General features: G+C 48.9%; 1 protein-coding gene across 3 annotated transcripts in view; it reads left to right on the forward strand.

Moving 5' to 3' along the window:
- The window catches only part of SETDB2 (SET domain bifurcated histone lysine methyltransferase 2), a 545,734-nt gene that overhangs the window by 332,274 nt on the left and 185,704 nt on the right, over positions 1-27,756 (forward strand). For all 3 annotated transcript variants that reach the window (XM_078657342.1, XM_078657343.1, XM_078657344.1), the window contains one exon: positions 13,104-13,206. In XM_078657342.1, coding sequence (XP_078513468.1) covers positions 13,104-13,206 — 103 coding nt within the window. The remainder of the gene's footprint in view (positions 1-13,103; positions 13,207-27,756) is intronic.

Consider the following 27,756-nt stretch of genomic DNA (forward strand, 5'->3'; position numbering starts at 1 on the left):
TAAGTAAGATAGCCACCCCCCGGGAGCCCCGTTTGAAGCCGAAGTGCCAGACCCTGTCAAAGCCATAAAGGGCTAGGAAGTTACATTGTGTACCCAGGAGGTGTGTCTCTTGGAGGAAGAGGATGTCCGGTGTGTGGCGGTGGGCAGCGCGGAGGGCAGCCATACGTTTGATGCGGTCTAAGAGGCTATTGACATTCCAGGAAAGGATGTGGATAGGCCTAATGAGAGTGTATTTCATCGGAAGGGATGGGATGGGGAGGGACGGATAACCACAGGGGACCACACCCAGCCGGAGGAGGGTATCCACCTAATGTAGGCTCAGGGAGGGGGCAATGGAAATGGTGATCAGTTCGTCAATGGTGAAGACCCAAAGAGAGAAGGGGGAACAACCGCCAGCAGCCGTTCCTGATGGCAGCCCGTAGGCATCCAAAAATAACAAACTGGTGAAGGCATTGAGCTGCGTGTCAGCTGTGGACCTGCCCGTGAGAGAAGGCTACTAAGGAGAACTGCAACCAGCGGCCCGTAGGCGGCACAAACAGCGGTTTGTAGGTGGCTAAAAATAACGAACTGTTGGGAGACAACGGGGTCTCCCCCCCCAACCCTGGCCCCCCCAACTCCCCCCACCCTACACTTCTGAAGTGGAAGCATCCATGAAGCCCCCAACCTCAGTCAACCCCTCTAAGAGGCGATGCACTAATCTAAAACGGTTAGCAAAAAACCAAACAAACAGGAGCGTGGCTAAAGTGGACCCCCCCTCTATGTATACGGATGAATGCTAACAGCTGAAAAGACAAAATGCAAAATGCGATAAGCATAAGATGAACATGATGAAGCAGTCCCGGCGCTGCATTGGAAAGGTGGACCTCCGATCGGGCCATCGAGTGGGGCCAGGTAAGACCCCGCTCATAGGGTTAAGTGCAAACCCGCTGTGGAAAGTCGTGGCAAGTGAAATGTAAATTGTCAAGACTGCAGCGTCGGTTACACCCCCTCCTCGCCACCAGAGACACAGATCACGGGGCTCCAAGACAGGTCTGAGTCCGATAAGGCATTTCGCAGATTCATGTCCGACCCGGGGATACTCCCCATATCAATCAAAGAGGAGGCCAAGGTGGAGGAAGAGGCTCTCTGATTCGTGGGCTGAGTCTGGGACCGCCGGGACTGCACCCCCGGTGAGTGGGAACTTCCTCCCCGGCGGTTGCCCTGTCTTCGGGATCATCCTCGGCCCTGCGTGCAGCACCGAAGTCTGCGTCTGAAGGCGGTCCACCTGGGACTTGAGGGCGCCCACGTCGTCCTCCACCGTGGAGCTACGGGATTCCGTTTCCGCAATACGTGTCGTGGCATTCCGGAGGTCTTGCCGAATCAGGGCCACGTCCACCACTTGCTTTCCACCGAGGCCTGGGACGTGCTTATCGCCTGCAGGATAGTGGAGAGGTCTCCCTCGGTGGCCCCAGGGGCAGGCGGAGGCCCAGCCCGGGATCTCGGCCGGAGATGGTGAATTGGTCCATCTTTGTTTGAGTCGGGGGGATGGGGGTCTGAGTGTTACGGTTCCTGCCCATGGCCCCGAAGAAGAAGAGAGGGGGGGCCAGCAAGCGTGTGCCACCCGACGCGGTGGCCGATACGACCCCACACCAACCACAGCGTAGCCCCCGACCCGCAGACAGCGGGGAGGTGCAGGCCCTCACAGCGAGCCTGGGGCAGGTCGAGGAGCCCCCGTGGCTATGGGAGTCGGTGCGCCTCGCAAGCTCAGGTAGCAGTGCAGGTAATGAGGGGGCCACGCTGCGCCGCGGTTCCCGCAACTCACCCCCAGAAACTGCAAGACAGTCACGGGCCAGCTGCCCCACGTAGCCCAATGAAGGCCGTAGCGCCGCACACCTCCAGCCCCGCGTGTCTCGAGGCACACAACAGCAGGCAAGAGGGCACACAGCAAAGGTTCCGCACAAGTGCGGGGCGGCAGGTTACACCTCAGTCCGCACAGGGCCTCCAGTCCCAGGGAGCAGGACAGCAACAGCCGCCCGGGGAAGGCGTGGGACCCGCCAGGCCGCAGGTCAGATCGTGGAGCCAGGTCATCCACCACCCCCCAAGCAGAGGGGCAGGCGTCACAACAACATAAGGGATGTCCAGCTCTCTGTCACCACGGTCGTTCTCTCGGCCACACCAGCAGTCTCCACACCGACAAACTGGGGTGGGGGGGCAGCGCGGCACAGCCCGCCACCCGACGTGGTGGCCGACCCCCCCCACACAGCAGCTAGCACGCCGCCACAATGATTAGGGGCCCCACTCACCGGTTCGCCATCAGGGGTTCGGGCCACCACCTGCACCGTAGACCACTTCCAGCGCCGGGCCTAAAGCAGCGCCCGTGATGCACACAGGTCGTAGCCGTCCACGGAGCCATCCCAGGCCGAGAGCCGGAGCCTCGCTCGACAGGGGGTCCGCTGCGACGTCGCCTCATGCCGGCGCGGGTCCTTCGCCTCCCGGGGCTGAAAAAAAAGACCTGATGAAGGCCGGAGGGAAGCCCAAACCCCAGGCAGCCGGCACAATCAACAGGGGGCCCACTCACCGGGCCGCCGCCGGACCAGAGACCGCTCCTAGCGCTGGGCCTCAGGCAACGCCCGCAGCTCACATGAGCCGTGCCCGACCCTCGATGTCTCTCTGGTTCTGCCTCCAGGAACCGTCGAGGCCGTCCACCACCGCTCTGGGCCACAGACATCTCTCGTTCCGCCGTCGCGGGCGGACATACGAAGCCGGGGCAATCCGTGCTTCAGAGCCCCCGAGCGGAATCTGCAGGCCCAGGAACGAGGCCGCCATCTTGGGCACCGCAGGCCTCAGGAAGGAGGGCCGTCCACTGGAGCACAGAGAGATCGGGCAGCCCCTCGGGAGGTAACCGGAGCAGGGCAGGACAGCCAGGGAGCCGCAGCAGGTGTGTACGGGGTCTGATGGAAGGCGGATGACAGAGGGGGTCCGGAGCACTCTTAGAGTGCGACCGCCATCTTGACGCCTCAACCACGCCCCCAGCTTTGTTTTTTAATAAGCATTTTTCATGCAGTTTGCAATATTTAATAGTGTCAAAAATTATACATGTTTTACAGTATGTTAAAAATCACTTTTAAATATTTTTAAAATACTTATTTTAAATGTTATATTTATGTTCATGAAAAAAGTTTATTATTTAATCTACATTTTAATTCATTGGGAAAAAATGTATTTGAATATGTCGATTATAAATGAATTATTTGTTTACATATAGGACTTCGATGCTTGGGTTACAGGGTGCATGGAGTTGGATTTACTATTCTAACTACAATTCCACTATGATTGGTGTGATTGCATATTTTTGGGAGGTGGTGGGGGTTAGGTTTACTATCCTAACTCCAAACCTACTTTCATTGGGAACAATGTTTTTTGAAAGAGGGCAGATTTTCAGTTTAAACTTAATTTCACCTAAAACAGATAAAGTACATATATTTTGCAGGATCCAATATACTACTCTAACTCCAAATCCACCTTAGTTATGGAAAGTGCCTTTAATGTGAGAGTGTGTGTGTGGGGGGGGGTCAGATTTGCTGCTCTAACTCCATTTCCGCTTTTATTGGGGGAGAGTGCACATATTTTAGGGAGGCAGATTTACTATTCTAACACCAATTCCTATTCTAACTCTAACTCCACTTTTGTTGTGGAAAGCCAAATTTTGGGATGAGATGTCAGATTTACTGTTAATCCCAATCCCACTTCCATTGAGGCACATGCATGTAATTGGGGAGGTCAGATTTACTATTCTAACTCCAGTCCTCTTTTCATTTGGGAAATTGCATGTAATTAGGGGGATCAGACACCATTTTAACTCCAGATTTAGTTTAATTAAGGACAGTGCATATTTTCAGTGGGCTGGAGGGTCAGACAAACCATTTTAACTCCAAAGCCATGTACATTGGAGGAAAGTGCATAGATTTAGAGGGGGCCACAAGTACTATTCTAACTCCAGCTCCGCTGTCATTGAAGAAACTGCATATTTTAGGGGTGTCAGATTACCTATACTAACTCCAAACCCACTTTCATTATGGAAAGTGGTTCTAAATGGGGAGGACAAATATACTATTCTTACTCCAATTCCATGTACACTAGAAAAACATTTTTGGAAGAAGATCAGATCTAACATTATGACTCAAAACCCACTTAAAATTGTGAAAATTGGGGGCGTGGCTAGCAGCCGAGCATGGCGGCCGCTTGAGAAGGGAGCTCCCTGAGGCAAATCGGCCTTTAACATAATCCGGCACGTTTATCCGACGCACCGCCCGCCTGAAGCGGCGGAACCAGCACCGGGACCAAAGCGGTAGCGCTAGGTCCGGCTCCGGAGGGCAGCGGAGGCCGGAAACCGCAGTGTTAGACACCGGCGTCCCTGGGCCTATATCGGCGTGAGAGCACCGGCCTGGCGTGCTTGCTGCCCCCGACGGAGGTGCGCTCTGGCCGGCCTGACCTCGGACCCAACAGCCGCTCCCCTGGAGGTCTGCCTAAACAAGTAAGGATTGCCTTCCCGGGGAACCTGATGTGACGGGACTCACCAGGAGCAACCACCGGGGGCTGTGTGACGGAGCTGCGACTTCTTGGGTGGTCTGCGCTGGTGCGAATAACTGAAAACAAACTGCGCCAGAGTGAGACGCCATATTGACTGCGCACTAACAGCACTGCGAGCGCCCGGAGAAAGAGCCTGAGATCCTGGGAGGTCTAGAGCCCCCCCTTGCTGGGACGGCGCGCACTGAGGACAGTAAGTGAGCCTGTCACTGGCGAGCTGACTGCGAGCATCATCAGCAACGCAAGTGGTACCATCAGAGACACATGCCTCGCCCGGGAGCGGTATAACGACTGACGCTCTGGTCGGACCCCAGGTTGCCTCCCATCGCCCTCCCGGGACACAGTAGTGGCGCATTGCTGACACGGGGTACATACTCCGGTGCGGAGGGTCTGCTACGGAGCCTGTCAACGCGGGACCCACCGTCTGGTTAACTGCGCACCGATCCGACGGCGTCCACCCCCCGCATTTAACCAACCAGTGGACCCAGCCGGCGCCATACCGTTCGCTAGCACTGAGAACTGCTACAAGACTACTGCTGCAAAACAACAGCCTCATACACGTGTCCCCACTCAGGGACAGGGCATCGTCGTCCACTTGACGAATTTGGACATAACCCCTAGACCCAGGCGTCAGGTGCCCAGCGGTGCGCCCTGAAGTGGGTTACGCCTCCACTCATGGCGGGCAAAGGAACCAGGAGTACTTCGACGCAAGCCAAACTGGATAAGTTTGCCTATAGCCAACATGGGAACTCCCACAATACTGGAAGGAGCTCCGCAGGCTCTCCTCCTGACTCGGACGGAACCAAGAGGGTGACACTGGAGGGCATTATGAAGACGCTCTCAGAGGTAAAGATGACAGTGGGCTCCATCTCGTCCGAAGTTACGCTACTACGTGCAGACTTCCAAAAAATGACCGAAAGAGTCTCTCAAGTTGAAGTGGTGACAAAATCGTTGATGGAAGACACTTCGGAACTGCAGGTGGCAATGGAACGGATGGAAAAACTCACCAGGGTACTACAGGACAAGTTGGACGACCAAGAAGGGCGTTCCCGAAGGAACAACATACGCATTCTTGGCCTGCCGGAGACGGAGGGGAAGAGAGCGATGGACCTGTACGTCGAGGACCTCATCAAGAATAAACTGCAACCTAGGGGACTATCTCACTTCTTCTCGGTCGAAAGGGCTCACAGGGTTCCTGGTGGGACACCCAAACCTGGGGCTGCGCCACGACCGGTGTTGGCAAGACTTTTTAATTTCAGAGACCGAGATGCGATCCTACAGGCTGCGAGGGTTTCGCCCCCTGTCAAGCTACAAAACGCAACGTTGGCCTTTTTTCCGGACTACACAGCAGAAGTGGCCAGGCGCCGGAAATCCTTTACTGACGTCAAAAAAGTACTCCGAGACAAGGGCCTGCCATACTCAATGTTATTCCCCGCTAAACTGAGGATTGTGGCGGACGGGAAGACCTGGTTTTTTGACAAGCCAGAAGTGGCACAAGACTGGATTGATGGCTGGAGGCAGGTAGAGACACATCGACGCCCGCACAGGGAACGGGCAGACCATCGTAACAACGGACATGCGGACGTACCGACCTGCCCTCCTGCGACCCAAGATGGCTCTGCGGAGTTGGACTCTGATTTGGAACGGGACCCGCTTGGCTCCGGACAACCGGCCCAGTTGGAGAGGCGGATTGTCTAAGAGTCTGAACGGGGCCGTCATGAGGGTTCCTGGAGCTGGTGAAGCTGAGTAGGGTGGGCATTGGCCGGTGCCTGTAGGGGACTCACCAACCCCACGAGCAAGTAAGGTGGTTAGGAATGGGGTAAAGCACTCTGCCAAGTTGGGGAAATGGGTAGGGATATGGACCATGGGGCAGGGGAGCAGGGAGGGGGGAGGGAGAGGGAGTTGTAATGTTAATGTTACTGTTAATGGTCATCACTCATGTCCTGAGAAACGCACACACGCCGGCTGCCGACCACTTCAGATACACACCCGCACAGCACCGTGCCTGAGGGGGAGTAAGCAGCAGGTCACCTATGCACTGCTCCTGCGAACCAATGTCACGTAGACTGAACACCACGCCAGACGAGGTCTCCCCTAGCACGACCATGATACCCCCCCTGCGCATGCTCACTTGGAACGTCAGAGGCCTAGGGGATAAAATTAAAAGGGGACTAGTACTACAGGCTATTAAACGACAGGGCCCGGACCTTGTGCTGCTCCAGGAGACACACCTGGCGGGGACAACATGTAAAGCGCTAGATAGACGAGGATATGTGATGGCGGCGCATGCAGCGTTCACTACGGGCTCCAGGGGCACTGGCATCCTTATGAAAAAAACATCGCCCTTTCTGTTGGGAGGCTGCAAGACAGATGATCAGGGTCGCTTTGCTGCGATACATGGCCAATGGGAGGGGAGGCCTCTTAATGTTGTCTCCGTGTACGTTCCCCCAGCACTCCACTCTACAGCACTACCGGCACTTGGTAATTTCCTCCTGGACCTCCCGGAGGGTGACACATTCATAGGGGGGGACTTTAACGCGATAATCGATCCCGCGCTAGACACTTTTCCCGTAAGAGAGCGCCCCAGGGGGAGTTCCACGCTTCCGGCCTTTCTGGAAGCAATGGGCATTCTAGACATATGGCGGCAACTACATCCGGGAGCGGCCCAGTACACATACTACTCCGCTACACATAATAGCCTTTCGCGAATAGACTACTTCTTGTTTGTGGGGAGAGACATGGGCTCAATAGACAAGATGGAAATCCTGCCTAGAGGCATATCTGACCATTCGCCAGTCTCCCTATCACTCACCACCAGAGAGAAGAAGCGCGCTAGAATATATCCTGTCTACCCTAACTATTTGAAACTCCCCAAGATCAAGAAACGACTCAAATTAGTGACCACGCAATATTTTCAGGAAAACACTGGATCGGTCGCTTCGCCCTCAGTCCTGTGGGAAGCGTACAAAACGGTCCTCCGAGGTGCCGCGATAGCTACTATATCGGGACACAAGAAGGAATCCCGACGGGTGCTTACTGAACTGGAATTGGCACTCCATACTGCTAACACTGGGCACATGTCTGACCCCACTCCAAGCACCTTACATTTGCTACAATTGCGACAGCAACAATACCAGGCACATCTTAAATCGACAGAACAAGGCTACATGGCGGGTACAGCACATAGGATATATGATGTGGGTGACAAGGCAGGGAAAATGCTAGCGTGGCTGGATAGAAGAGGAGGGAGCACCAGAGGCATACAGAGGCTATACACACAAGACGGGCAACTACAGACACACCCTGAACACATTGTACACACCCTGGCACGCCACTTCCAAAAGATATACACCCCGGAGCGTGTCGTTACGGCGCGAGCAGCGGCGACCTCACTAGACAATATTACCGTCCCCAGACTTCCGCAAGAGGCACAACTAGAACTCGACCTTGACCTGTCAGAGGAAGAAATTCAATTGGCCATACAGGCATTGCAGTCCGGCAAGGCGCTAGGTCCCAACGGATTGCCTGTAGAATGGTACAAAACGATGGCCGCGGAACTAAGTAAACCACTACTCCACATGTACACTGACAGCCTGCACAGGGGGGAACTGCCGCTCGACCAAAGCACGGCCACGATAGTGGCCATACCGAAACCAAACAAGCCACCTACCGACTGCACCTCATACCGCCCAATATCCTTGCTTAATGTGGAAGCCAAAATTCTGGCGAAACTACTGGCCAACCGTCTGACGCAACATCTGCATACACTGATACACCCGGACCAGTCTGGCTTTATGCCCCATAGGAGCACGGCACTGAATCTCAGGAGGGTCCATGGAGTGTTGGCGCGTGCACACCTTCTTTCCGAACAGGCTGTGATCCTCTCCCTTGATGCCAGAATGGCGTTCGATTTAGTAGAATGGAAATATCTGTTTGCAGTGCTTACGCGTATGGGCTTCGGCCCGAAATTTACAGCATGGGTTCGGCTACTGTACACGTCACCAGTGGCGCAAGTAGCAGCAAATGGCCACATTTCACCGACATTCCTGTTGGGACGTGGAACGAGACAGGGGTGTCCATTGTCGCCTCTGCTCTTTGCCCTGGTACTAGAACCCTTGGCAATCCTGATTAGAACTACGCCGCTGATTCGTGGCATCACATGGGAGACTGGCTGGGAAGATAGAATCTCCCTGTATGCGGATGACATGCTCATATACATGGTTGACCCGAGCAATGGGATCCCTGCCCTGTTACATCTCTGCAATACACATGGGGAAATGTCAGGTTATACCATAAACTGGTCCAAATCGGTGGTATACGTCCTCAGGGGCCCGAGACCGCAGTTACATGAGGACTGCCCCCTGACATTGACTACTACCTCCTTTAAATACTTAGGTATTGTTATCACAAATAATGCCACTGACTTCTTTGACAAAAACTTACAGCCGCCAATGGATCGCCTACGGGCGGATATCAGACACTGGGCAACCCTGCCATTGACCCTTCTTGGACGGGCTGCCTTATATAAAATGATGGCCCTCCCCAGATTCCTCTATGTGTTAGAAAATACCCCGTATGTAGTGACTCCGCGATATTTCCAGCGTATTGCAGCATTGGTTACCAGCCTACTATGGAACAACGGCCCGGCGCGAATAGCGCATGATAAATTGGTCAAAAGTTGGTACGAGGGTGGAATTGCCCTGCCGAACGTTCAGCTCTATTACTGGGCGGCCCAACTTAAAATTATCAATCAGTGGATCCACGCCCCGCGGGAAGATCCAGCCTACAAGGCGGACTGGTCTCAGCTGGGTACGGACGGCATGCTTTCCGTCCTGTACAATACGTCACAGGTTAAGAACCTGATAGGTCCGACACAACATACGGCTACCCTGTGGCACATGGCACATACGAAACTGGGTTGGAAAGGGAAACTCACCAAAATGACACCGCTATGGGACACAAAATCATTAGGAAACCTCAGAACATGCAAGGGATTCACCCAATGGGACCACATAGGGATCTCCACGGTAGGGGACTTGTGGGACAAGGGCACGGTGATTGCATTCTCACAACTCAGACTACAATACAATCTCCACCCCAATGAGACATTCAGATACATGCAGATACGTCACGCCCTGCTGCGAGCAATACCGGCCGACACTGAAGTGCCAGAGTCCTCGCCATTAGAGGATAGACTATTGACAGACTTCATGTCACAGAGTGCCACTTCTCTCACATACAAAAAGCTGGTCAACAATCTGGAAGACCCCACACTGAAACTTAAGGAGAAATGGGTAGAAGAGATAGGGCAGATAGATGAGTCAGAGTGGAATGAAGCGCTTGCGTCACCGAAAGAGGTAGGCATTTCGGCGAAATTCAGATTGGTACAACTCAAAATCCTGCACCGCATTTATTACACTAGGACGCTTCTCCACAGGATTCATAGAGCACCACACCCCTTCTGTCTTCGAGGCTGTGGGGAGGAGGGGACGTTGTTTCATACGCTGTGGGACTGCCCAAAGATACAGGAGTTCTGGCGGCAAATTATGCGCACTGTCTCCCAGACCCTTAAGATCTCTATTGTACCCGAACCCCGTAAATGCTTGTTGAACATCTGGGACCCTAATGACCTAGGCAGGTATGGCCTGCTCTGGGCTACACTGGCCATGACAGTGGCCAAACGAGACATTGCGCAGAAATGGGGTGCTATGGAACTGCCTACATTGGCTAGATGGACCAAAAACATGGACATGCTTATGGTGACGGAGAGGGCGGTGTATGTACTCAGGGCCTGCCCCCGTAAATGGAACAAGGTCTGGTTGCCATGGAACATCTATAGAGGGGACATCTGTGACCCACTGCCGGAAGATGATGACATAGATTCAGAGGGGGAGGACGATTGAAGCGATGATGGCTTAGTTGCTGGATTGCCTATACCAAAAACATGCTGTATTCCTCTGGAACGGTTGCAAAAAACAAAAATACAAGCAATGTGACTGATGAGTGGTTCTGGCTGTGTGCATAACGATGGGAATGGGATGACTAGAGTTAGATTTTCTGTTTTCTTTTGTTTCAATAACTATTCAGCTGAGTACCGCTTGTGGATTGAGGGCTATATAGTTGAAACTTGTGAAGAGTGAGGCACTAACACTGGCCTCAAGACGATGTACACAGGTCCATTGTAGTCGATCATACATGTATTTCCTGAGCCTGCACTGAACGTATTTCACTATGCAAACTAATACTACTGCTCTACAAATATATGCCTGTACAACCTGCAAAAATACAACTTATGCGAAATAATGTATGTATGACATATGCCTTCATGTTAATAAAGATTTTCAAAAAAAAAATCTGAACAACCCAAAGACAAAAAAAAAAAAATTAATTGTGAAGATTTGTATCTCTGGGGAAGATAGATTGAATATTCTAACTCCAAAACCACTTTCAATACGAAAAGTTTGTTATAATTGTGGGGATGAGATTTACTGTTTAAACTCCGATCCCACTTTCAATGGGGATTTTTTTTGGGGTGGGGGGGTAATCATCTTTAATCAAACTCCAAAACCACTTAAATAGTGAACATACATTAACTTATGTAGGTCAGATTTAACACTAACTCCAGGTACCAAGTATATTCATTGCAAAAAATGCATATATTGAGGGAGGGTCAGACTTACTGCCTACAACCTCACTTTCATTGGATGGAGGGATGCATATATTTGGGGGGATCATATTTATACGTTCCCCACGTCAAATATGTTTTTATTGGTATTTAAATGTATGGCTACTGCAACATTATTAGATCAATTCTAAACGGAAGCATCAGGAAATCTCACCTCCCTCCCACTTACATGCCCTCCCACAATGATGCCCATCTTCCTGCCGCCCCATTCACCCACCAATCATGCTGTGTCAGCTCAATAAGCCTTTACGGCAGCCTTTTGAGGTATTCCAGTCTTGGGGATGACTTCGCATTGTGCTTTTCTAAGACCATGGAATAATAATCACCCAGTTTAAGTGGTCTAGAATCTTGAGCACAGGTACCTTCTTGGGGCCAGAAAGAACCTTGAAGGCTTTGCTAATGTAGCCAATAAGCTGGGTCCAGTGTTTGATGAACTTTTTTCCTCACCCTGTAAGCACTCAGCAATTTTTCCATTCCGACAGTCCATCAAAGTTTTTTAATCCATGTTTTGAAGGAAAGCATCCTTTGGCCCCAAAAAGCTAAAATGGTATACTTGGCACCAGTAGTAAATGGGAGATGAGCTGGCGGTGGCTGCCGTATAATAGGTAAATGTAGCTGGATGGCTCAACAGTATCACTTCCGGACATGTAACCAGTTTTGAACATGTGAAATGTTATATAATTGTCAATGTGGAAATCTAGAAATGTTTAAGGTTTGGGCAGGACCAAAGGATGTGCTTCAGTGTTACATACTCCTCACAACCACTTCAACACCATTGACTGCCCTTTCTTTCCTTTTCATTTGTGGCAGTCTTGTTGGGTACAGTGCCAGCGGTACAGGATTTTAAGCAGTATTTCCTACCGACTGCATGGGAAGTAAATTTGTTTGTCCGAATTAGAATTTTACTCCATTGTTTCTGGTTAAGTGTAATTTTTCCAAGCTCGTTGGAACACAAATTTCTGGTCTTCTCATTTGAGATTTAGTGTGTTATCTTATAGATTTTGGAAGTCTCATGGTTTTACTTCTACAACTTATTAAGTATTTTTAGAAAGGGCTCAGGGTTCTTTTTGGTAGCTACTTGTTAACTTCTAAGATCGTGCATCCCGAGACACAGTTGGAGATATAGTACATAATCAGTTTCTGGGAGTACATATTCTTCCCTGAGCTACTCGAGTATTTTAAGGGTGTTGTGATCAAACATATCCCTGAGCCCGTTGTGAGAGGTGGCCTTGTTAAGTTCAGGAGTACACTTTTTATTTCCCTAGAAAGAGAGGTAAAAGGTGATGGAAAAGAAGTTAGCCCCTGTTTGACCACTATCTTGTCCCAGGTCTCTAAGTTGGTCCTTGTGATGGGTGATTTATGGAGGGTATTGGTTTGTTTACCTTTGTCTGCCAAGGGATTTCCCACACTGGGCCCGCTGTCAGGGTATGGTCAATCACACACCAACCTTTATCGGTTTCCCTTTCTGTAAAACAAGTTGCAAATGGGCAGTGAAATAATAGTTACAAAGATTGAGAATTCCCAAACCTCCCATGTCTCGGTCGTAGGTTGCATTGGCGTCTTGTGATCCTCTCTACTTTACTCTCCCAGATATATAAATAGCACATAGCTTGTAAGTCATGCATGTAGTCCGTCGAAATCTGGAGGGTTAGTGTTTAGAAAACTTAAGGTATGGATTCATAAAATCTATGGGACAGCTACATAGTTTTTTCCTTCACGTGACAAACATCAAAGTAAGGAAGATCTGGAGTTTGCCTTTACAGGTGGTTTAACGAATGAGAATGACAGCTAAGGTATGTTTATTTATTCAAATAGTGTAAACTCATATGCACCTTTAATGTCTTCAATGCAGATTTCGGAAATACGGCTTTAATCAAAGAAGTATGAGGCATCCAGCAGTTAAAAGACCAAAAACAAAAACAGCTATTCTTCAAAGTCGCAGGAAACACCTAAAGGTAGTAACCGTTAGATTGGTTGGCACAATCCAATTCTGTTGATTCAATTATAGCCATGTTTTTTTCTAATCTGCTGCTACCCGGTCCTTATTGGCTGTTTCTTTTTTTTTTCTTTTTTTTTTAGGAATGTTAAATTTATTCAAGCATACTTCATTGTGTTTTTTAGACGCATAGCTTATTTTTTTATGCAAATAGCCAATAGTGAAGGATTTAAAACTAGGTAGTCCGTTTTTTAAAATGTACAACATAACCTCACAGTGCAAAAAAAGGGCTAAAAAATACATCCATTTCTGGTAGATTCATTTTTCTTTTTTGTGTTGTATGAATGGGGGGGTTTCACCCAGCCCTAAGAGCTTTCCGGTATTATTTACAACAGTACTTGCTCTTGCCAATGTCGTCAATAGGTATAGTGCCCCAGGAATACCCGCCAACACCCTGGCCCCTGTTTCTCTAGTTTTCCTATGCTTTTGTGGAGAATATTTGATTTGTTGCTTCCAGTTTTTTATTTTTACCTTTTTTTTAATTGTTCAAAAGTTACAAAACGGAGTTGTTCTTTGAACACCAGGGGCCATATCTAGATGGCCAAATACCGGTCGGTAAAACCGAAAACGGGTTGATTTCGGCGTTACCGACCGGTATTTAGCCATGTGAGATGTACGTAATACCGAATTGAATCGATAATAACGAATCGGTAAATTATTACCGATTCCTTATTTACCGATCGGAGAATACCGAAACAATGAATACCGAATCGGAAATAACGATTCGGTAAAAACCCCAAAAATACGATGTAGCAAACCTCGTTATTACCGAATATGACGAAATTCGGTAATAACGAATCGGTATTTACCACTTTTCCTGAGCAGGTGGTAATCAGGTGCTGTGCATAAAAACAGGCCCAAAATGCATCTGTGTGAACACAATGGCGGGCCTCTACCTCATAGCAAGGCGGCTACGCTTGAGAGCAGCAGAAGTGAGGATCTGGAGAAGGGAAGAGCGGGTGTACAGACTACGCATCACATTGTTCCAATTGACTGAACCTGAAATCCATGAAAGGTTCAGACTGCACCCACACACCATCCTTGACCTAATACGGGACCTAAAACCCTATCTGGAGCATCAGACACCAAGGGCGCAAGCAATCCCCACCCATGTCCAGGTACTCTGTTACCTGCACCTCCTTGCATCAGGAAGTTTCCAGGGTGTGATAGCCGCAGTGGGTGGTGTGTCACAGAGCTGTCTATCCCGTTTCTTCAACACCTTCCTGGATGCCATGATGGACAGAATGGTACATTACATTTCCATCCCCAGTACACAGGCGGAGCTGCAGAGGACCAAGCTGGAGTACTACCAACTTGCGCAGTTCCCACACGTAATTGGCTGCGTCGATGGGACCCATATACCCATCTGCCCACCTGCAGCAAGTGAATACATCTACAGAAACCGCAAATCCACCCACTCCATCAATGTGCAGGTGATATATAATGCCAAGTACATTATAACTGACATCGTGGCCAAATTCCCCGGGAGTAGCTACGACTCGTACATCTTCCGGAACAGTGGCATCCATACACGTCTGCTTGGTGGTGAATTTGGAGACTGATACCTACTAGGTAAGTCAATGTGACACACCCTGATGTACACCCTGGCTCAAGCTGTTGGTCACACAAATTAATGGCACTTTATTCTGTACATAGGTGACAGCGCATATGCCCTCCGGCCTTATCTACTCACACCATATCTCAACCAAACCACTCCAAGGGAGAGGAGATACAATGTGGCACATAGGAGCACACGCAACGTGGTGGAACGCACATTTGGATTGCTTAAAAGCAGATTCCGTTGCCTCCACAAAAATGGAGGTGCACGTCTGTACAGCCCCATCAAATATTGCAAGATAATTGCTACATGTGCAATGCTACACAATCTGGCCACAAACAAAGGAACAGCCGTGGAAATAACTGACTCAGAGGACGAGGACGAGGACAACCCTCAGCCAGAGCCCCGCGCAGCTGGTGTTGCAAATGAACATGATGGGAGACAGAGAAGGGCAGAGATAACGTCAAACTATTTCTGAGTGAGTAACGAGACAGAGCCAGTAACAGTTACATGTTAAGGTGTTTATTAAGCACACCTCCAGTATTGTGATCAGTGTCCAATCGGACATGGGTTACATCACCCATCTTATGTATGGCAATAGGCATAGGTCTCTACTTCCTGCGTCCACGCGCTGCACGTGCACGTCCCCTAGCAACACTGTCTGTTGTGTCGGACTGTTCCTGTGCAGCCTCGTGGCGTTCACTGCGCCTCCTGCACTCGGTGGGTGAGGGCGTAATGCTACCACGGCTGGTAGCCTCCTCACTGTCCCCCCTCCCCCCCTTCCATTGTGGCCGCCTTTGCATTCTGCAGGAGCTCTAAAGCTGAGGTCATAGACACCATCCCCCTGGCCACATCCCTGCTGCAATGCGCCATCTCCTCCTGCATGGCGATGGACCTGCGACACATCAGTGATGTTGCAGTGGCCAGCCGGTTCACGGACTTTGTATAGGCCTGGAGCCTCTGCCTCTCCCTGCGCCTGCCAAGACGGTCCTGCTCCAGCTGGCTGCAGAGGTTGTCAACAGAGGTTGCTACTCTCTCCATTCCCGCACACAAGTTGTCTCCCATTGCACTGATGCCCTTTTCCATCCTGTGCATGTGCTTGTTGATGTGTGCCACCTCCCTGTGCATTGATTTCATCTCCCTCCATTGCTGGCGCTGGACCTTCAGCATGTTGCCTTCAAGTTCAGCAAACACACTTTCACCCTGTTCGGATGCTTCAAGACTGTCCGGCCTTGCCCTGCGGCGGCGGGATGAACTGTGGGCGCCCTCGGATGGAGTACCAGCCCTCTCCCTGTAGGCTCCCTCATGGATTGGACTTTGTTCGCCCACTGTGCCCTCCTCTGACGACTCCTCCATCTGCTGGAGGGTGGCCACGGCATGCCTCCTGCCTGACTGTGGTGGTGGTGGTGTTGGTGATCGGCGCAGTGGGGACTGGGTGAGAGGGGATGGCGGCCTTCCCTGGCGCTGTGGTGATGGCTGTGGTGGAGGATTTGATGGCTGTGATGGCGCCGAGCTTGTGGTCCCTGCAGGCATGCTGTCATCCTCATGTTGCCTCCCCTTTGGCCTGGCTGACTTTGCTCTGCTGCCCTCTGCAGCACTGCGAGATGACTCGCCTGTAATGACACAAATGTAGATATACTCACTGCTCTGTCTGCAATAGAATTACATTAAACATCATGCCTACAGAGAACAGTGATTGTCCTGGCGTAGCCAATTACTTTACCATGCTATTGTGTTTGCTAGCCTGACTGTCCTATACATTAGTTCCCTCTGACTGCATCTCCCATAATGCATTGCAGGTAATCAGTAAGACATGGAGTGGAGTGGGAGCCCCTATGCCACTATGGGGATTGGGGTTGGGGAGGGGGTAGCACAGCATGCTGGGCATGCTTCTTACCTTGTTTCTTTGCTGCTCTGGCGGAGCTGTCTGCGTCTCCAACGCCACTCACACTCTCCGGCTGGATGGTGGACTCCACCATCTGTTCCAGTGGTGTTGGTGCTGGGGCTCGGTTCTTGCCTCCACCTTTTTTGGCAGCCTGCCTCTGTCTCTCTGCCATCCTTACTTTTGCTGTCTTCCTGAGGTCGTACCACCTCTTCCTGATGTCCTCTATGGTGCGCTGGGTCACACCTATGGCATTGATTTTGTCCCGAATGCCACTCCAGATTTGCCTCTTCTGTGACTCGGGCACTTGGTGGGACTGCGCTCCAAAAAGCCTGTGATGGTCTTGGCTGACATCCTGGATCAGTACTTCCAGCTCCTTGTCACTGATCTTCAGTTTTCTTTTCCTATCACTTCCCTCCTTCTCCCTGTCCTGGCTTGCCATTTCAATGCTTGTTATCTTGTTTTTTTTTCTTGTTTGTAGCTGTGAGGCTCTGTTGCTGCTGGCTCCTCTGCTCACCTGCCTGCCTGCCTCACAGTGAGCTCCAGGTCCTGTGCAGCTGCCTGGGTGTGGCCACTTCCTGTTTGGGAGGTAATTGGGTGACACAGGATTGGATGATTCAACGAATTACGAATTTTTGAATTACCGATTCGGTATTTACCGAATCGGTAATGTATTCTGTATCTCCGAATCGGTATTTGTATTTCGGTATTTAAATTTTTTACCGATTCGTTCACATTCGGTATTTATTACCGAATTTTAACGAATCGGTAATGTTTACCGATTTTTTTATCTACATCGCGTTTACCGAATTCTTAATACCGATTCGGTAAAATTCGGTATTAAGGATTCGGTATTCTTGATTTACCTACATTAGCCAAGAGGCTTAAAAACGTGTAGTTTTCCCTCAAGTATGTCTCATCACTGCAAACGGTTCTTTGCATGGGTCCATACCATACGTTCATAAGATGCTAAATATGCTTCTATAGAAAAGCATGAGAATCACATCTTTTGTATATAACCTTTTGTAGAGCAAATATATGTATTTTTGGAGCATCCGTTCAAGAACGAATGTACAGCTTCCTATGAATCTCCATCGCAGTAAGTATCTCTTTGCATACCATGCCATTTGAAATATTCTTACACTTTCAGATGTATACCCTGTCTGTTAAAGTAAGAGAGTAGTGTTAATTCATTCAATGCCAGAACTTTCCAGTCTCCAATAAAAATTATAAATCATGGTTAATAAATTATTGTAGTGGATGATATCTATTTATCTTCTATAAACAAACATTTTTGCGGTAAGGTATATTACCCTTTTGGATTCTTCCAGTGTAATGTTTGGGTTTTGGCTTGGACATTACACGTGTGGACTTCTTTAAACTATTTAGACACAGGTTATTACTTAATGGCACTTTTAATTGCAGCTGTTGTATTCTGCTTCCGTTTTTATTATTCAGTGCGTCATTCTCTTGATGTCTGTCATATTACTTGTGAATCTCAGTTAATGCACAATGAAGAAGGTCTTTCAATTCATAAACACAGAGATTGTGTATTGTTTCCCTTTATTCTTAACTGTAAAGGTGACAGTTTTGTGTTCCTCAAAACAAAACATGGAGCATGTATTACATGCCCTGGGGGTTTCAGTTCTTTTCAGATAACTAGGACATAGCCAATCATTTACTCTTCATGACTGGGGATAATTTTGTATCTAGTTCTTATATGTCTCCAATGTTTATTCAATTTAACTCTTGTGAAAGAAATTCTATGCTCATGCAGCATCTTAGAAGTCTGAAAATGTTTATTAACAAAAAGAAAAGTATCTGAGTCATACTATTGGGTGACAAGAGGATCCCCTTCCATCCCGTGAACATAAAGCTAAAAGAAAACGCGTATAGAAAGCAAACTTACGTTTTCACACACAGGGCTCCATTGGAGATCATTTGACGAAAGCGAACCGACGCAGAGACTGAAATTGTGGGTTAGCACACTCACAGTTTCAAAATGGGTAGAAGAGTGTAAACTTTCAGAGCTGGGTAAGATATGTTATAATTCTTGCCTACAATGTCAGACAATCTTTACATGTCAGAGGCTTGGTCCGGCTACACCATCTTGAGACAGGATAGACCACAGAGAGTAGGTGGTGGGCTGGCATTCATCTATAAAGAAGGTATCCCCTCACTCCCTTAACAACCGAAAAATACTCTATTTTCGAATACCTCCGAGCCCGACTTGCAGCTAAAGGCACCTTCCCCCATCAAGCTTCACATCTACCACCCTCCTGGCGATCGCTCCCTCTTCTCAGAGGAATTTACTGATCTATCAACTCAGTTCTCCATTTCTGACAGCGTTTTCTTGGGCGACTTCAATACTCAATGGAAAACCCCAGAAGACACCTTGGTCCGCTCCCTTACTAACCTTCTTGAACTTAATGACCTCAAACAATTCTGAAATGAACCAACACATTGAGAAGGCGCCACCCTTGAGGCTTTAATCAGCAAAAAAGAGCTGATCTCACTTCAATCCATCACACCTATCGATTGGTCCGGTCACCACCTCATACTGTTTAAGATCAAGACCCACCTTAGATCTCACACAGCCCCTTCCATTAAACCTATGCATTGGGCTAAGAATATCAAACCAATCTCTATGACTGAATTGGAAGCCAGGGTCCGGACCCAACTACATCAACCGCTCAATCCCACTGCTGAGGACCTCACCTCCCACTACAATACTGCGATGATTGATGTTCTGGACCAAGTGGCACGGCTCAAACTAAAACAATCTAGAAAATTACAATCGGAATCCTCGTTAAAAACCGACCTCAATAATGAAAGGAGACAGCTAAGACTATCAGAAAAAATATGAAGACAGTACCCCTCTACAACACACCTCGCACTCCTAAGATCTGCACGGCTTTCTTATAAGAAACAAATCTTTAGAGAAAAAGCCTCCTTTTTCCTTAACCAACTTGACCTAGCTAAGAACAGACCAATGGAGCTCTTCAACATGATTATACGGCAAACTACCCTTACCTTCTCCCACGAAATAACATCCATTTACGAACGTTGTGAAGAAATTGCCCACTTCTTTACTGACAAAGTAGCAAAAATTGAGCAGTCCATTTATCTAGTCGAAAATCCGTCTTCCGTAACACCCCACCCCATTGACTCACTTTCCCCAATGGTTGCTCCCACCCCAGACTTTACTTTTGAACAAATGGACCCAAGAAAAACTATTGTCAACTCTGATCTCCGTCAAATGAAAAATAATGCCTAATCGTCTGACTTCAAACCCATGACAGAGAGTCAAGTCTACAATATAATTGCAAACTTGAAGCCTGCTTCCCACTCAAATGACCCCCTTTCATCCACATTAGTACAAAACCTCAACCATATCATCACCCCGTTCTGGACTAAAATCATCAACTCCTCTTTCTCCTCAGGTCTTGTACCTAACTCCTTCCAACTTGGCCAAATCTCACCCATACTGTGAAAAAACCAGGGGCTGACCCAATGACTTCAATAACCTCCGAACTATCACTAACCTCCCGTTCCTAGCCAAAACAATGGAGAAATGCATCCTTCTACAACTCAACCACCATATTGAGCAATTCCATCTTCTTGACACCTTCCAGTCAGGATTCAGGAAAGGATGTAGCACAGAAACTGCTATGTTAAATATTGCAGATGATATTCGCAGATCCTTGTATGAAGGTGATACTTGCCTCCTAATCCTACTTGACTTATCCACATCTTTGGATACTGTTAACCACCCTGCATTAATTGAGACCCTCAAGAACCGTAGTGGTATCAATGGCACAGTCCTTAGCTGGTTCACTTCATAACTGCAACATTGCTCGCAACAAATAAGAATCAACAACTGTCTCTCAAAATTAAGACCAGTTCCCCTCGATGTTCCCCAAGGCTCAATTCTCTCCTCTTCTCTTTTCGATCTCTTCATGGAACTCCTTACTCTTATCTTGAACCAAGCAGCTGTAAAATATTACCTTTATGCCGATGACACCCATCTTTACTACAACGCTTATTCACAGAGTGACGTCTTTCATTTGAATTAAACACTAATCAATGTACAATCTTGGCTTAACACCAACCACTTAAAGTTGAACCTCAACAAAACAGAAATATTATTTTTTTTCCCGAAAAACAACCCTCTTAAAATCCAAGATTGACTCACTAACCTGGACACCCTCAATTGCGATCTTACACAATCAACTTCGTCGTAAAGTCCTCACTCTAGACAAAAATCTGGCAATGAAAGACCATATCAACAACTCGGCCAAAGGTTCGCTGTACACTCAAAAATATCAAGAAAATCAAACCGTTTATTCCGCCTGATGTTTTTAAGACGGTAGTGCAGTCTCTTGTCCTCTCAAAACTGGATTATGGCAACGCCATCCTCACAGGAACTCTAAAAACCCACCTTACCCCCCCTTACAACAGTTCTCAACATGGCTGCTCAGCTACTAACAGTTATTCAATGATTTGAGCACATTACTTCGGCTTTAAATAACCTCAATTGGCTTCCCATCAAATGTAAATATATCTTCAAGACTTCTTGCATCACCCACAAAACCCTTCATACACTGCAGTGGGGCTCCAACTCACTTCTTCTCATCCCTCCCAAACTGAAAAACAAATCCCCACAGACTCGCTCATTCTCTGGCAATGCTCCTAGGATCTGGAATGCACTCCCTAGTGGCCTCCGCTGCAACCCATGCTTTCCGTGCTCCAAACGTGCCTTGAATTCCTTCTGTGTAACAAATACTTTAATACTCATTATAACTAAGTTTTGCTCCCAATTAAGTCCCACAGTCCTTTCAGACATTATAGGCAGGCGTCTGATTCTGATGTGTTTTCAGCTTCCTCTTTGTCCTTCGCCTTAATCCTGTTTTTAATATCCTGAAACGTTCTTGCCTGCAACGTATATATATATTTTTTAAACTGTATTTATTAGAAATTGCATAGGAAAATTGCAGCATTTACATCTTGTGATAATACGTGTACATCAGACGAATCAACCGGTATGTCGTTGCTGCTGCCCATTACAAAAGGATACAATTTTTAGTTTTTTTTTTTGTAAAATAATTTTTAGTTTTTACATAACTAACCAGAAAACAGGTATTCGTCAGTTGAGTTATAAATCAGATCAGACATTACAGCATTTAAGTAATGAAAGTATGATGAGTAAACATGCTCTATAGGGTCAGTGAGCAGCATCCGGACAAATCTATAACAGTATAGACAAGGACAAGTGGGTGACCATACCTTCCACAATCTGTAACTCGCCGGGGCGGGAAGTGAAGCACCCTCGGGCCTTCCGCATCTTGTCAACTACACAGTTTGCATTTGGACACATGCATACAATCAATTTTAGGTCAGACACACAACATCATTTCGGGATCGCCCAGTTGGGCTCACAGGTGTAGTCACGGGGGAGACCGACCTGTCGCGTGACCACTGCAAGAACGGCTCCCAAATGTCTCTAGGACGTGAAGTAGTTGGCATTAGGTCCCAATAGGCTCCCAGCTGCGTGTGACCATATGTAACATCTGCCAGCCAGTCATTAAATTTGGGCTTGGTTTTACGCCCCCAGTTCATGGCCACACGCCTCTTGGCATACAGCAGCAGCAATGCATGTAGCTTCAGACCTTTGGGCTCAATCTTTGCAACCCAACCCAGAACACCCAGGAGTGGAGAAGGGGCATCCTCTCTGTTCAGGATTTGATTGATAACAACAAAAATTTCAGACCAGTAATCAAATAAAGCCGGGCAGTGCCAAGCTACGTGTAAAAAGGAAGCACCCTCCTCTCCACATTTCCAACTTCTGTCGTCGTCCCTAATGCCCATGCGATGGAGAGACAGCGGGGTGCGGTAGAATCTGTGGAGGAATTTGAAGTGTATAAGTCGGAGTTTGTAATTTGGGGAGAGTTCCAAAAGCTGCCTACAGCAGAACGACCACTGTTCATCAGTCAGGGGCATCTCCAGTTCATTGCTCCATAGTTGCTGTGACTTGGGCACCACTATGGGGGATTGTTCTTGCATTCAGTTATATAGACTTGACACAATCTTCTTTCGGGAATCCCTATCATATATATTTTGTAGCGCCTGTAGGTGTGGTGGCTCTTCAGGGAACTGGTCCCACAGTGCCTTGCATGCAGATTTGAGCTTATGATGGGTGAATTTGTCTCTAAATGACAGCGGGTTTTCTCCATCTGCGGCCGGCAGATCCAGAAATGCGCCATCAGGGTATATGTCCGCGAAAGTGCGCAAGGTGGTACCAGTGATGGTTAACTCGCCTCCGCCGTCTTCCAGGCATGGGAGCATAGGATTATGTTTAAGGGGTATAGCAGGTGCATATAACAGAGGTATGGCAGCTCGTTTTAGCATTTCACGCCAAGTCCAGCGGAGCATATTGGCTGAGTCTATTTCTTGTGACGGCCTGGGAGCCTTGCGGTAGAGGGCCACGCTCAGGGGGAGCGGAGCAACCATGTCAATCTCCACTGCCACATGAGGTTGGTAAGGCGTGGGGTAAGCCTAAAAGTGTAGGTATTGGGCCTGCGCGCAGAGTGCGTATAAGTGCATGTCTGGAGCTCCCAATCCGCCCTGTCTAAGTGGTAGGGTTAGCAACGCCCATGATAGTCTAGCCTGACTCCCAGCCCAAACCAATGTCAACAAGTGAGAGCGCAGACATGTGAAAAAGTGTTGTGTCAGTGGAATCGGTATGTTTGTGAACAGATAGAGAAATTTAGGCAGCACAATCATTTTTATTAGTGCAATTCTACCCGCTAAAGAGAGGGGGAGTTTAGACCATATCGCCACCTTGCCCTCCAGCCAGGACACCGCTCTGCCAAAATTTAGATTCCAGATCTCTTGGACTTTCCGGCTAATCCAAATACCCAGGTATTTTACCTCGTCCGCTTCACATCTTAGAGGGTAGTCCGAGTGTACCTCGGAGGTGCAGTCTGTTAGAGGGAATATAACTGACTTGGACCAATTTATGGAAACGCCAGACAGCCCCCCAAACCTAACAAATTCTCGCAGTAGTGGGTTAAGGTTCTCATTCGGGTTGTTGACATACAGAGTAACATCGTCAGCGTATAGGGAGATAAGTAAACTCCGAGTGCTGAATCCAATGCCCCTAGCAGTATGATGTTGCCTAATCCTGTCAGCTAGTGGTTCCATAGCAATGGCGAACAATAGCGGGGACAGCGGACACCCCTGTCTAGTGCCTCTGGAGATTAGAAATGAGTCAGACACCATGCCGTTAATTCTAATCCTGGCTCTGGGGGCGGTATATAGTAGGCGGATCAGATTTACAAACAGCGGGCTGAACCCCATACGCTCCAAAATAGCGAATAGATATGACCACTCAAGTGAATCGAATGCTTTTGTGGCGTCGAGAAACACCACAGCCGCTTGTGTATCAGGGTGTAAGTAATGCATTGCTGAGAAAACCGTTCTTAGGTTGTGAGTGGTAGCACGGCCAGGTATGAATCCCGATTGGTCCGGGAGGGCCACTATCGGGAGCAAGGGTTGAAGGCGGTCCGCTATTATCTTCGCGTATATTTTGACATCCACATTAATTAATGAGAGGGGCCTGTTGGAGTCCATATTCTTGTCATCTTTGCCAGGTTTCAGCAATGTAATAATAAGGGCCTCCCTCATCGAATCTGGCAGCACTCCTACCTCCTGTGCCTCTACAAAAACATCATGTAAGCGCGGAGCGAGCTCCTCTACATATGTCTTATAAAAGGCTGCCGTGAGTCCATCAGAATCCGGCGCTTTATTAAGCGGCAGAGCCTTTATGGTAGTGGCGATTTCCTGCACTGTCACGGGACGGTCCATATATTGCCTGTGTGCATTGTTGAACCATACAAGTGCAATGGATTCCAAAAAGGCCTCAAGGGCATCTTTCGACAAAGCATGCGTGGACTCATATAACTTAGAATAGTAAGTGGTGAAGGATTGCAATATTTCTTGCTGGCCTGTTGTCAGTTCCCCTGTATTGTTCATTATCGTGTGCACATGTGTGAGTGGAGGGGTGGAGTTGATCATCCTGGCCAGTGTGCGGCTGGGTCTGTCTCCCTCCCCGTATCTGCGAGCTTCAGCTTGTTTCCCAAGGAATTTCAGCTCACGTTGTGCTTCCTCGGCAAAATCCAGTAGTTTGGTTTTAATCTGGGACGCCAATGCAGGCGTCGGGTCTATACAGAAGGACTGTTCAAGAGCCTTGAGTTCACACTCAGCCACCGCCAAGGAATTCCTAATAGCTTTTAAAACCCCTGCCCTACGTGCAATGCACTGACCGCGTATAACTAACTTAAAGGCGTCCCAGAGAACTGCCTCAGTGGTGACCGAACCCGTGTTAGTGGCGAAGTAATCGACAATATCTCGCCTAATCTCCTCCGTAAATGCAGCATCTTGGAGTGCATCCGGCGGGAGACGCCAGGTGAAGGCTCTATTGGGGACTCCTGGAATGTCCAGCTCCAAGAGACAGGAAGCATGATCAGACAAGGAACGGGCCAAAATGTCAACTTTGACAGTCCAGGTGGCCACGACTGGAGAAATCAACCAGTAGTCCAGTCTGGACCAGGCCGCATGGTATGTAGACATGCATGTGCCCACTCTAGCACCAGCATTGCGGGACCTCCATATATCTATAAGTGAGCCCTCATTAATTATGTCTTTCAGAGCCTGGCTAGCATGAGGATGTAATTGCCTGGATGTGCCTTTTCTATCTAAGGTGTCTTCCAGGACCACGCTGAAGTCACCGCCCCATATAACTGTGGAGCAGTCCAGAACATTGACCCGTGCCCACACCTCCCTGAAGAACTCCGGGTCGTCAGTGTTTGGACCATATACAGCTACCATTATCACGTTCTTGCCGAGCAGGGCCATGTAGTACGACATATCTGCCTTCAGCATCAATAAGTGCAGAGTGTTCTCTCCAATCCATACCACGGCGTAAGAGGATAGTTACTCCTCTTGCATAGTTGGAATATATAGCCGAGTATACGGATCCCCACCTTGAGTGTCTAAGTCTGGGCGAGCACGTGGAGTTGATGTGTGTTTCTTGCAAGAAGCAAATATCAATATTGTGCCTAAGCAAGTAACTGTGCATGAGTCTGGACTTCCTGCTGTCGTTTAGGCCCCTTATATTCCATGTTAATAATTTAGTCACACCCATTGTCTATGCTAGTCTCCTGTGTGCCCGTGCACCGCCCGATCCCCACCAAGCATAAGTAAGTCACAAAAAACATGTCGATCTCTATATAGTTGACGATATACCAAACATCCCTTTACCCAAAACCACCCCCCACCCACACCAACCCCCCAATCAGGTTGTGTCAGTAACCCCCCTAATACGCCTAAGGCGCACAAACAATGAAACATTTTAATTGTGGGAGACACCCCTTGGAGGCGTGGCATCTCAAGCGTACACCCCTGCTCACACAGGGTGGCTGCATTAGGTAGACTATTTCTATAACGAACAAAGTAGGATAAGATCATAACACAAGCTTGCAACCAGACGACTGTAGCATCATATAATACCATAAAAGGAGCTTGGAGGCGTTTTCGGAAACACCAGGACAATGACACCAACATCATTCTAAGCAAACTTTACCCCCTAGCAGCAACGGGGGCCTTGAGGTTCACTCAATGTCACTCAATTGGCTTTCGGCCTCGGCCCCAGTTTGAGTCTTCCTCTTGGATCTGAGGTGGCATATGTGCTTCGCAAATTTCAAGGCGGATCCTGCATCCAGAAAGTGGTGCGTCGTGCCATCGGGCACGACCCTTAGTTTGGCAGGGTACATGAGAGTATGGGACCTGCGCCTGGAGCAGCAGTTTCTTGACAGGCAGGAATTCCTTGCGTGCAGCCTGCACCAGTGGCGTAAAGTCCGGAAAGAAGAATATGTTGTTCCCTTTGTGTGTTATCCTCCCTTTCTCCCGTGCCAAACGTAGTATTAAGTCCCGGTCTTGGTAGTTGAGCAGTTTGGCTAGGATCGCTCTTGGCGGAGTACCCAAGGGCGGCTTTTTCCCCAATGTCCTGTGCGCCCGCTCCACAGTAAAGACCGGGGAGAGGTTGGGGTCGAATAGTTTGTGCAGAAGATCGGTTACAAAGAACTCCATTTTCCCCATCGCCGTGGTCTCCGGAATGCCCGTGATACGAACGTTGCATCTTCGAGAGCGCGCCTCAAGGTCATCAGCTTTGGCGCAGAGCGTCTCGATTGTCTTTTCCAAGTTGGTGATGTGAGCCTTTATGCTTTGCTGAAACTCACAGCATTCCGTGTGCCTGTTCTCCAGGCTATCTAGGCGCGTTTCGTGTGTAGCCACCTGTGATCTCACATTGTCTAGCTGGGCCGTCATGTTATCCAGTTTTGCATCTATGCTTTTCAGGCTGGAGCGCACCTCTAGCATTAGTGCAGTCACATCGATGTCCTGAGGGACTTCTTGTGGTGTCCCCCCAGCAGCCCCGGTGTCCTGCTCAGCCTGTTTGGAATTTTTCTTTTGCTCAAACGTGAGCCTCGGTTGGCGAGGGTTGCCTTTCCCAATGGCCAAGCGCTTGTTATCTAACTCAACTGCGGTGCTGAGCGTATCAGTTCACCTCATCGGAATTGAGCATATGCCACAGGTAGCAACAAGCAAACTCAACAAATGATGGTACTTCAATTCCGACAGCGGGCACCAAGATCCTAAGGATATGCAGACAACGGGCCCTGCCCTCACGGCCACTCAGCGATAGGATGGGACATGGATCGCCAGGGCTCCGGCGCACAAAATGTAGTGACCAGTAAATAGGCCTCACAAGGATCAGGGCGTAGCAAGTCACACGGGGAGTACCGGCTATGGCAGTCGGCAGTCAGCAGCTAGAACGGAGTAGTGCGATCACGCAGCAACCCCTCAGGTTTCCACAGCCAGCCAGCTCACCCCCGCAGTCCGCCCTCGCACCTGCAGTGTGCGCGGCACAGCAAGCAAGGACGCTCCAAGGTATTCGGCCGTAGGTCCAGACCCACGGTGACCCAGTGTGGCAGCGGTCGGTGGGTGTACCA

This window comes from Lissotriton helveticus, chromosome 8, assembly GCF_964261635.1.
Source record: "Lissotriton helveticus chromosome 8, aLisHel1.1, whole genome shotgun sequence".
NCBI classification, from domain to species: domain Eukaryota; kingdom Metazoa; phylum Chordata; class Amphibia; order Caudata; family Salamandridae; genus Lissotriton; species Lissotriton helveticus.